The sequence below is a fragment of the Pygocentrus nattereri genome, chromosome 8, assembly GCF_015220715.1.
Source record: "Pygocentrus nattereri isolate fPygNat1 chromosome 8, fPygNat1.pri, whole genome shotgun sequence".
NCBI lineage: Eukaryota > Metazoa > Chordata > Actinopteri > Characiformes > Serrasalmidae > Pygocentrus > Pygocentrus nattereri.
In genome coordinates, this window is record NC_051218.1 from 6375300 (window position 1) to 6388047 (window position 12748).

Below are 12748 nucleotides of genomic sequence, written 5' to 3' on the forward strand. Positions count from 1 at the left end.
ATTACTTGGAAGTGTGCAGTGTGCCCACATAACTGTGCCAACTGGCTCCATAATGACCACAAAACAACAGCAGTCATTCTTTATTAGCTGAGCAACACTTCAACACTTTCCAGGACACACCATCGTCAACACTAGCAAATACAACCTACATATCACCCTATATGGAGTAGCCTATTGAATTGATTGTCCTCACAGCGTTCCCACAGTAAAAGCTATTAAAAACAACAATGAGCTCACATATTTACAATTTACATATTTACAGTTCAGAGCTCACATATTTTATTTGTTATGGTATTATGTTATGGATCATTGAAAAAATGACTGTGTAGAACATTCAAAATGGAATGACCTCAGAAAAATGAGCATGTTCTAATGAGGACTGTCTACACTGACAAACAAGTCATGCAGAAAACGGACAGACCGGCTCCACACTGGCAAAGGAGGCAGACAGGGCTGCCCACTGTCACCATTACTGTTCAACCTGTGTGCTGAACATATACCAAGAGCAGCAGGACCGGAGGAGGATGATCGAGCGAGCCACGAGAGGCCTTGAGTTAGAGTTACTGCCATCTTATCACAGGATGGATGTTCTTAGGCACGACGAGAAGTGGAGTAAAACCCCCCTCCCGTAATGAAACTGCAGTATCACACAGCCTCAAGTGACCTATTGCTTTTATAAAATGATGGCCAACATAAAATATCATAAAATACACAATTTTTCAGAAAATAATTTAAGTTACTATTAATGCAAATCAACGTCAACAAATACTCCACTAAGAAATGTAGCTCCTTTAGAGTACGGGCTCTGAATAAACTGCTGAAAGAGGAAAACGTCCGGTCAGCCAGCTCTGTATATTGTGGTCACTTCATGTACTTTTTAACTGTTTGTTGTGCAACAGTGAACATATGATATCACACCTCTGTTCAATGCAGAAACTTATTTAGCAATCCAGCGGTGCCCATCTTCTCACACTGGGGCTGAATCTCAAACGGCTCCCTGCTCCCTACATAGTGCACTACTTAGGAAATTACATACTGGATCCTGCAGCCCAACAGAGAATAATACAGCTAAGAAACAGTCATTTGGGACTCAAACACACCCACACTCGATAAATGATGCACCGTTTGGCTGTAGAAGCTAGAATTTCCATACTTTTTTCTAGATGGACGCAACTTCTCAATTAAACACAGACATTTGAAGTGTGTGAGACATTGAAGTGACTTTTATTCTACCGTTTTACTGTGAATCAAGCCGTAAGTGCTTTAATCCAGCCTGTGATACTAATGATGGAGCTTTTATAGTTTGTTACCTACCTGACCAGCCTAGTTCTAGTTAAGAACAAGATGCCCCTCAGTTTTAACAAAAAATGGGTTCTTATTTCATCAGTATACTTGGTGCTCCATGTGAGCTGCATTAGAGTCGAGGATTATTCATTAACAGCAGTTTTTTTTCCGTGCTGTGGTGCAGTGATACAGTTCAGAGTTCAGTTGCAGTGAGATGGTCATAGGAATGAGTATACTGGGGACTTCACAACGGCTTCAAACACAGCTCAGCCAATGAGATTTTAGGACCAGAACTATTGTTTTAGAAACATCAATAACACCTTTGATGTGCAGTAGAAAATCTGGAAGACCTGGAGACCTGAACAGAGTCAAAAGACGGATCTGCAGATTGCTATGAAGAAGACGGAGGTTATGACAACAGGAAAGGAAGCTAACTTCACCACTGATGGAGAAGATGTGGAGACACTGGGCGGCTTCTGTCTACTCAGATCAGTTCAGAGGATTCAGCACTTAAGAAATACGACACAGATCAGCACTCGGCAGAACAAAAACGAAGGAGCTTGAATAGATCCTCAAAGGCAAATAAGCAAAGATCAGAACTGGCTGAGGTCTTTATCTGTGAGTCTTAATGAGTGAAAGCTGGACAGTAAAAAAATAGATGCCTTTGAACTTTGGTGTCGGTGAAGATGTACGTTAAAGGGCAAAGAAAACAAACAAATGGATCCTCAAGCAAATCAAGCCTCACCTCTTACTTGAAGCCCAGAGAACCAAACTGAAGCTCTGACTTTGACACATGTTGAGAAGACCATCATGAATGGAACAGTTGAAGGTAACAGAGGACGAGGACGACCAGCTACGAGATGGAGACAATAGCCACGTTTACATGCAGCCTAATAATGTCCATGTAAACACCCTAATCAGAATACACTAGTTCGATGAAGGCCATTCAATTTCTATCCAATTGATCGAGGTGGGTAACCTTGTAAATAATCCATTAAATAGAAGACGCCTGTATATGACTACATTCCCTCGGAAAATTTAAGTCCATTCTGCATGTGCGTCCCGTCATAGAGCCCTGCGATGGACTGGCGATCTGTCTATGGTGTATCCTGCCTTCTGCCTGATGACCGCTGGTATAGGCTCCAGCACCCCCAGCGACCCAGAAGGAGAAGCAGCTTAGAAAATGTGTGTGTCTGTCTCAAACCAAAACCCCTAAATTTACACTTCAGAAAATAATATTTAAATTGAATTCTTTTATAGTGAATTTGAAATGATTAGATTTATATGCAATTTAAATCAGTTTAATATTTATTGATATAGCATTTTCACAAAGGTACCACAGAAGAACTACATTTGGTTCCCTATGGCTAGACCTCTTTTTCATTTGACCGCTGTGTGAAAGCAGGAGATGATCCCCACTGGATGTGATGTCTCCTCCATCCCCTGCTGGTCACCTCAGCAGCACTGTGACAGACACACAGTCCAGCAGAATGAATAAATAAGCAAACAAACAGCTTGATGCCACAGTGGCCTGGACATCTGTGTCTGCCTTAATTTGAATTAGCAAGAAATCCCATTTTAGGCCCCAGCAGCTCAGTGTCAGGAGCGCTGAGCTGGGAGCCGACTGCAGCGGTGGATGACAGTCGTCGGTGGGAGGCAGGAATGAGATTGGGGGGGCTTTACAGGATGCTGTGTCTCTCTGAATATAATACACTGCCTCATTCATCTGACCCACTGACATATGGCACAGCTCAAGCAGCTACACCGGTTCTCTGTCTGTCTTTCACAATCAGCAATACTCACTGTATTGTGCATTCAAACTGCACTGCTGTGTACACAAGGTGTTTTAAATCGGGGGTCTGAAATTTCAAGCAGCATAGACCCCTTTTACCCTGTTCTTCAGTGGTCAGGACCCCCATGGACCCTCAAAGAGCAGGTATAATTTGGGTAGTGGATCATTCTCAGCATTGCAGTTACCCTGCCATGGTGGTGTTGTGTTAGAGTGTGTTGTGCTGGTCTGAGTGGATCAGACACAGCAGTGCTGCTGGAGTTTTTAAACACTGTGTCCACTCACTGTCCACTCTACCGTGTCAGTCCACTTCATAGATGTAAAGTCAGAGATGATAGCTCATCTGCTGCTGCACAGTCTGTGTTGGTCATCCTCTAATCCTTCATCAGTGGTCACAGGATGCTGCTGGCTATTTGTTGGTTGGTGGACTATTCTCAGTCCAGCAGCGACACTGAGGTGTTTAAAATGCTTGATCCACTCAGACCAGCACAACACACACTAACACACCACCACCACGTCAGTGTTGCTGCAGTGCTGAGAATGATCCACCACCCAAATAGTACCTTCTCTGTGAGGGTCCATGGGGGTCCTGACCACTGAAGAACAGGGTAACAAAGTATCAGAGAAACAGATGGACTACAGTCTGTAACTGTAGAACTACAAAGTGCAGCTATACAGTAAGTGGAGCTGATAAAATGTATAATGAGCGTAGAAACAAGAAACTGTAACCACAACATTGATTATCGTTACAGTACATAGTCACTAGTTCATTCACTGGAGGGGATGTGCACCACTGCATTGTCAACCACATAGTATTTATGAAATTAACCTTTTATATTTGTACTGCAACCCAAAGCATATTTTTTTAGTTTCACATTGCGAAAGGTTGCACTGGTTAACACAGGAGCATGTTGCACGTAACACAGCCTGGTGCATCATGTAGCGTGGTTAGGCTACTGGTCTGAAATGGGCTTCATGGATTACATACACATTTACTTTGTGTACATGTGGTGGTTGGGTAGTGTAGTGGTTAACACCTCTGCCTTCTACACTGTTGACTGGGGTTCAATCCCCACCAGGGCAAACACCCTACACTATACCAATAAGAGTCCTTGGGCAAGACTCCTAACACCACCTTGGCCTACCTGTGTAAAAATGATCAAATTGTACGTCCCTCTGGATAAGAGCGTCAGCCAAATGCCATAAATGTAAACATGTGGTGGTTAATGGACGATTCTATCCTGCTGAGTTAGCAAACACAGAGGAACGTAGAATTAACCATCCTATACAGACTAATCAGGGACACCTACACAACGTCTGCTTATCTTAGACTTTTCTGGTATGTCAGGTTTGTACCGCTATCCTGATTAAGGTCAAGCTGATTAAAGCAGAGTTAAAACGCCACCCATGCAGCGTAATAATTGCATTACTTTACACAAACTTAGCCAAGAACAGATGTCTTTAACCATGAAAGGTATCCCAACATTCATCCTGGAGCACAAATCATGTTACCAGATAAACTAAATCTACCTTCATATTATAAGCCTCGTTGCTCAAATCCGATCTCTCTGACTCAATGGTTCATACTCATTTAGGTCAGTGAGTCAATCTGTCATTAATGTTATTAACCAGTGTCCTGAAATGACCCTCATGAGCTCATCCTACTCAGTAACGTCACATGACTGAATCATCAGCACAAACTAACGAGCAGAACGAGCTTCACTGAGAAGATCATTAACTCTGATCAGCTCTCAGTTTCATTATTAGAGCCAGATGAAGGAGAAAAAGTTGAGATGAGCTGCTTACCCATCATTTACAGGCTTTAACTTATGTTCGTCGCTGTTACCATGGTAACGCTGAATGATTCCGCACAGGCGCAGCGGAAAAAATGCACATGGATTGCGATCTTGTCACATTAAGGTCGCATGGTCACCAACTGGTATCCAATCTAGGACCACATATGAAAGTGGATCAGGTGGGATTTGAAAAGATCAGATTTGTGTCCACACAGCCCAGAAAACATGTAATGGTAGGGAGCGAGGAGGTGGGCGCCTGTGCTGAGGTACACAACGTTTATTAAGGGCAAATCCAGGGTCGAGCCAGTCCTGGTTCCAATAATCAATATCGAGTTTAGGGTGGGCAGACATAACTAAGAACACCAAACAGTCCAAAATTGAACAGAACCAGCCAAACATCTAACGACAGACATCAAACAAAATCAAAACACTTCAAACAAAGACCAGGAACCAGACAGGGGAAAAGACAGGGCTTAAATACATAAGGGTAAACGAGGGACAGGTGGAAACACAGGTGGAGACAATCAGGGGCGGAGTAACCAAAACAAGGGGCCGGACTAGGAAACCAAAACAAACGCACATGGAAGAACAAAATGTAAACAAAAAGCACATGGACCAGACTGGGAGGGGCCAATCATGACAAAACATCAGATCTGAGTCACATTAGGACAAAAAATCAGATTTGTGCCACTTTAACCTGGCAATGTGAATGCAGCCTAATATATATAGAAACTAGAGAACTAGAGAAACTAAAAAAACAGGTGTTTACATGCCTGTACAATCTAGAACCTTGAAGCCACAACCCACTGGAACAACAGCACATTTATTCTTGGCTACGTCCACTGTGGTGCTATAAAAACACATTGGATGCAGCAGTTGTGGTGGTGAAGGCGAGGTCAGTGGGTGTGGTCATTCTAGAGGAGGGTGAGGCATTGCTTCACTGAGATGTAGAAATGGCAAGAAACCCCCAACAGTCTGCAGATCCTCATATTTTTTTATTTGCAATATGTGCCAAACCAGCAGATACATCATATTCCGCAATCTCTCAAATGGAATGCGCAATGACAGGTAACGTATATGTGAACTGGGAAGGAAAAAGCAAGTTTGTTTATTTGGTCATCTTATAAAATAAAGGTTTCGGGTTGCCTTATTTTAGTTATTTAATATCCAAAACCAGCAGTGAACACACATGTGCCTTCTTATCTATGGGGATAAGCATGTATCCCTCTACCGTGAATGGATTTTACAGCCAAAATCTTCTCAAAACAGCGTCTCAGTCATCAGGCAGTGAATTCATAACCATTTCATGTAGGAACTTTCTGTGAAGGAGCTTTTAGAGGTGGACGTCTGGTTCCTATCACCACCACTGTGAACAGTTCTGACTGGTAATTTTCACTAGAACAGAGCGTTTCACACCAAACCACTCGGAACCGCTCTGATTACATCTTAATCACTTAATTATGGAGTTCTTTTGAAAAATCTGAATTCTGCTTTTGTAAAGAATTCGGTTCTTGTGAGGTGGTCATTGGTAAGCATTTTACGGTGGCTTCAAATGCAGCTCGGCAGATCACATTTTAGAACTGGAGCTATCCATTTTTGTAGTAGTCTGTCTATCTGGATGTCTGCGGTAGCCTGACTGCTCTGGGGAAGCAGCCTCTCAGCAGCAGGTGGATTTATTTGTAAAAACGAGCTAAATTTGTCTGAACTTGAGCTTTTAAGCAAAACCACTACAATAATCAAGGTCGTAGGCCACATTCTGGCTTTTCATGGCTATGTGTGTGCGTGTGTGTGTGTGTGTGTGTGTGTGTGTGTGTGTGTACATTTTGTCTTGATTACAGATATGAGTCACAGAGGGTATTACGGAGCCCAGTTTAGTCCCCGAGTGATTCCCCACAGCTCATACCATAGAGTCCCATCCACATGAAACAGTAAGCAGCTGACAGGGATGAAGCAACACCCCATAATCCCCATCATTGTGAATAGACCTTCACCAATATAGCTTGTTGGATGTTAATGTAGCTAATATATAGTAATGAAGTGGTGATGCTCAAGTTAATTTGACTGTTATGTCTTATTTGCCCTCCCTGGCCATTTATTAGAAACCTCTTTTATACTGCTGTAGAGTTAGAGACCGTAGCTCATCTGCTGATGCAAAGATTGTGTTAGCCATCCTCTAGGCTTTCATCAGTGGTCAGTTTCTGACCACAGAACTGCTCTTGTCTAGACATTTCTGGCTCCAGCATCCTGGACAAACTTGTAACAGCACCACACACAACCATGCTAAGAAAAAAACACCACCCAAATGATATCAGGAGAACAGATACATTTGATGACTGTGCATCCACATAGTGGAGCTTCAAAGTAGGTGTTTCTAATAAAGTGGCCAGTTAGTGGAAGCACAACGTAGGTGTTTCTAATAAAGTGGCCAGTGAGTTGAAGTACAAGGTAGGAGTTTCCAATAAAGTGGCCAGTGAGTTCAAGTACAAGGCATGTGTTTCTAATAAAGTGGCCAGTGAGCAGAGGCACAAGGTAGGAGTTTCCAATAAAGTGGCCAATGAGTTCAAGTACAAGGTGGGTGTTTCTAATAAAGTGGCCAGTGAGTTCAAGTACAAGGTGGGTGTTTCTAATAAAGTGGCCAGTGAGCAGAAGCACAAGGTGGGTGTTTCCAATAAAGTGGCCAGTGAGTTGAAGTACAAGGTGGGTGTTTCTAATAAAGTGGCCAGTGAGCGGAAGCGCAAGGTAAGTGTTTCTAATAAAGTGGCCAGTGAGTTCAAGTACAAGGTGGGTGTTTCTAATAAAGTGGCCAGTGAATGGAAGCACACGGTAGGTGTTTGTAATAAACTAACACAAGTTATTCATTTTTCATTTATAGTTTTCTGAGGAAAAAAAACAGTGAAACAAATGGACTTTCCAAATCTGATTTAAACCTACAGAGAAAACAGGACTCTTAGCAACCACCTGGAAGAGCTGGTAGACCCCAAAACTGCCCCCATCAGATAAGCAGCCCTGAAAGCTTTCATCTTTGAGAGAGAGGAGAAAATCAAGCTGCTTCAGATCTGAAAACATGCACAGGTGTTTCTGTCCAACCTTCCACTGTGAGAAGACCACTCAGCACTGTGGGTCTGAAAGGAAGTGCAGCTGATCAAGAAGAACCTCACTGAGAAAAGGAGACGGACACATCAAACAAGGAAGCTGAACGATGGATTGACCACCCCAGAGTCCAGATCTCAACACCACTAAATGGGTTTGATTACTTCAGAAAATCATCAACCAGCTTCTAAGACTGAACTTCAAAGGCGTGTCTGCAGGTTCTTTGAGGAGCTGAAAGCAAATCAAGCTGTAAAAGGCGGACACATGAAATCAGGGGGTCAGTCATGGGACCCCACCCTATGTATAATTTAGTGCTTTTCCTCCTCTAATAAATCTTCAATGATTGACTCATTAACAAGCTCCTCGTGTGATTGGTCACCAAGAATAAACACAGAAACAATGAATAAACTAACTGAAAAATGAATAATGTGCATTTCATAGCCGTTTTCTAGACAGACAGACAGACAGACAGACAGACAGACAGACAGACAGACAGACAGATAGATAGATAGATAGATAGATAGATAGATAGATAGATAGATAGATAGATAGATAGATAGATAGATAGATAGATAGATAGATAGATAGATCTTCCTCTTTGTACTTAAAGAAACAGCAACACACACAGTGTTCTTACCTGCAAGGTTTTCAGGAGAACCTCAAGTCCACTGGAGCTTGGAACTGCCATACTGGCCCTGGACTGAGCAGCTGGATAGCGATAGAGAGAGAGAGATAGATAGAGAGAGATAGATAGAGAGAGAGAGAGAGAGAGAGATGTATATTGAATGTAAAGCTGAGTTTCTGTAGGTTCCCTCTGTTCTCTCACAGACAGAATGGTGATCTGAGACAGATTCAGACTGAGGGGCTTCAGCTCAGAGCTACTGAAACTCAATCCCACACACACACACACACACACACACACACACACTGTACCCCCTGTGTCCCCTTTAGCGCCGCACTGCCCTCCTATTAAAAGGGTCTGACGAGACGAGGGATTAAACAAGAGAGGGAGAGCAATAATATAGGTGTGTGGGTGGGTGTGTGTGTGTGTGTGTGTGTGTGTGTGTGTGTGTGTGTGTGTGTGTGTGTGTGTGTGTGTGTGTGTGTGTGTGTGTCTGTTTCCTCTTTATTTACAGAAGTTAAAGATGAAGCCGTTCTTTACCATGTCTACAACTTCCTGACAAATGGACCAATAGAAATGGTCCAAAATGACTTCAGATGAAACATTATCCCATTCGGTTCCATTCAATATTAGGAATGTTCTTCATTCTCCTGTAAGGTTCCCTCGGTGGAAATACGGGCAGTGATGAGTGTGTTTGTGTGTGTGTGTGTGTGTGTGTGTGTGTGTGTGTGTGTGTGTGTGTGTGTGTGTGTGTGTGTGTGAGCGTATATCACCAATATTGGGACAAACAACCGCAGTGGTAAGTTTACAGGAGAATGAAAAACGTGCTTAAGTTTGAATATAATGGCGAAATGGTTCTTTAGAGGTTCTCCAGAGTGCATTTTCATTACTCTCCTCCACTGTCCACTATGGCCCAGAGGCACACAGGCTCTCAGTGGTTGTTCTTCATGATCTTAGGAAGGTTCTCCTGTTGTGTCTCTGGCTCTATTAGTTCTTTAAGTCTCATGTCATTGCCGACCACAGATGATGTTGAAAACCATTACGGATGGATGGACAGACGGGTGGATGAGTACACTCAAAAAACGATGGTTCTTCAAGGGTTCTTTAGCAAAGATAATGATTCTGTGTAGAACCATGAACACTGAAAACTATTTGCATGCATATATGATTCTCTACATGGTGAAATGGTTATTCAGATTGATGGAGAATGTGTTCTATATGGTTCTATAAAGGGTTCTGCTATTGGTACAGTGCCCTTTTATACAGAATCATTGTCTAAACCCTTGAAGAATGACAAAAATTGAGATACATCACAGTCAGAACAAATCGGTGTGTGTGCGTGCATCAGTGGTGGACAGTAACTCAGTAAATGTAATTAGTTTCTGTACTTAAGTAGTTTGTTTGTGTATCTGTACTGAAGTTTTTCATTATTGGGCAACTTTTCCTTTCACTCCACTACATTTCAGAGTCTAATATCTGAGAAATCTGTCGTTCCTTTTGGTTTCTGTGTGTATAAAAATGTAACATGTCAAAACGAAAGAAGCGCAAAGCCAGAGCACCAATCAGGGCCCAGCGGTCACTTTGTTTAGAGCTGGTTTTGACCTGTTGGTCATACCGACCCAGTGCAGCACACGGTTCAACGTCAGCGCAGCAGCGTAAAACCTTGGGAGAGTCTGTTCAACATAAATGATGAACTAACCTAACTTTATGTAAATAGAGCACAATATAGAAATATGTCCACATATGCAGTCGAGACTGACGCGGCTTTTTTCTGAATTTCTACAAACACCATTTCATTTTATAGTAAATGAGTTTGGGCTGGTTTATGTTTATGAACAGACGCCTACAGATCAACATAGTAAAGGAGCTCATCTGTGATCCTGAGTTTAAAGCCAGTTTTTATTCAACTTAAACTTGGAACTAAGTTGTAAATAAATCTGAAACTGAAACTTTGCTTGTGTGTAAAAAGTGATTTCAGAGCCACTCGGTTCTCCCTGATGGAAACTGTTTACCTTCAGTGTTTTGTGCTTCTGATCATTTTAATAGACGTCAGCGTCACTAATTAATGACGTTCTATTAAAAGAGAGACGCTGGAGGACTTTCACCTAAAATGAGTTCATGAAGCCAGTCTGGTTATAAAAATAATAACAGGACCAGATCAGAGCCAGAATTACTCTTTTAGTACTTTTACTTTATACTTAAGTACATTTGAAGGTAAATACTTTAGTAATTTTACTCAAGTGGAGGTCTAAAGGGAGGAACTTCTACTGTTACTAGGGTAATATTTTACCTTGGGTCTCTCTACTTTAACTCAAATATATGGTTTGTGTACTTCATCCTCTACTGAGGTGTGTGTGTGTGTGTGTGTGTGTGTGTGTGGGAAGCGAATGTGATGAAACGTTATCCAACCTGCCAATCAAAAAACAGATAGAAAGTAAACAGAGAGGGCTGATGTGTGTTCAGCACCCACAGCTGAGAATTCTGTCACATTACAGCATCTAGAACCACAAACATGTTAACCCTCACAGGACTGGGTTACTGACGTTTTACTGAAGCTTTTAAATCAAATCATGCAACTATAAGACTTGACTGAGAACCAATGAGATGGTTCTAGCTTTACATCACCTCCTCCTGGATTAATCAGAACATTTCTGAAAGATGTTCGAGCTCTAAGCTTCATTGTAGTATCTGGTCATAAAGTCTCATTGGCTCTGTCGTCCTCTCTTCATCCGGGGTTGACCAGAGGACGACGAGCTCGTCCCTTGAGCCTGGGTTCCTCTCCAGAGTTCTTCTCTTACTCCAAGGCAGTTTTTCATTGCCACTATCGCCTCTGGCTTGCTCATGGGGGGCTTGGACACGGATTCGGTTCCTTACGCTTATACATTCTTTTGATCCTTCCTAAGCTGCTTTTCTGTAAAGCTGCTTTGAGATGACATTAGTTGTAAAAATAAATAAATATGCGAATGCAAATAAATGTTGTTGTTGTTGTTGTAGTAAAACTCTACATCGTCACTGTCGGAACACAAACTCGAATCTCCAAAAACCTCCAACATCCCAGCAGAAGAAATATACATACAATCCAATGTTGGCTAATTATTTTAAAAATACTTTACAATAACAGTTGTCATTTTGCTCTGATCCTATTGGACCATTCGTCATGACATAACACGATGTTAGTGGCAGCTGGCATTTCCAAATTATGCTAAAAAATGAAAAATGAAACAGCAGATACAAGGTTTTGTTCTGACAGCGCAGGTATATAAATATACAGTGGTGTGAAAAAGTTTGGACACCCCTAGTCAGTTTACGCTTATTTGACATGACGCAAGCCTCACTGTCACACTCCATTCAGCGCTCCCGTTCCCCAGAGTACTGACTGTTCTCACCTCTTCTCCTCTGATTAGTTTAGCTTAAAGCCCGGGCTTGTAGATCGATTCATGGTGAGGTATTGCGTCTTTCCTCAGAGCTACTGAGCATTACTCCCTGATTGTTAATTCCTGATCGGACCTGTTTCGCCTGTTTTTTGACCTTTTTCTTGATCCGTTTTGACTGTTTGACTGGTTGTTTGTGTTTTTGTGTATTTTGCCCTTTCTGGATTTGACCATTGCATGTTACCTGACTACGATTGTGGATTCTGTTTTGACTAGTAAAGTCTCTCATTCACTTTTTACCTGCGAGCGTCTGCATCATCCTGCCTCATTACACACGTCACTGTGGCAATTCCTGCACATTTCAGTCCAGAATGAGGATTTATGTGCATAGTGTAACAAACTGCTATATATATATAATGTGCCGTAACACTTGCACAGGCCACGTTGTACAAAAAGGTCAGAGTATTTTTAATCTTATCTCTTCAGCTGAAGCTTGTGTTCAGATGATACTCAGGTGAACCTGATCTGCTTATCAGAGGAGAAGAAATTCAGAGTTTTGAAAGATCATGCAGCATGCAAAATACATTAAGCATGCAAAATACAAGTGGTCTCCGACTTCTTCGACCTCACTGTATGTGTGTGAATACATGTATATACATGTTGTTGCAACTTTCTGTGTTGATAACTTTTGAACCACAAGAGATATTGAAAATCTGCGGTAATCGATTTCTGAGACAATTCTGGTCTTTGATCTGCTACATGACCACCTTACCACTGGAAAAACTTGCCCTTGATT

At 42.0% G+C, this 12748-nt stretch overlaps 1 protein-coding gene across 1 annotated transcript in view; it reads right to left on the reverse strand.

Annotated features, from left to right (window-relative positions):
- Positions 1-12748, reverse strand: part of LOC108438530 (cytosolic carboxypeptidase 4) — a 319250-nt gene that overhangs the window by 270794 nt on the left and 35708 nt on the right. Inside the window, exon 2 of the mRNA XM_037540410.1 lies at positions 8597-8667. Coding sequence (XP_037396307.1) covers positions 8597-8667 — 71 coding nt within the window. The remainder of the gene's footprint in view (positions 1-8596; positions 8668-12748) is intronic.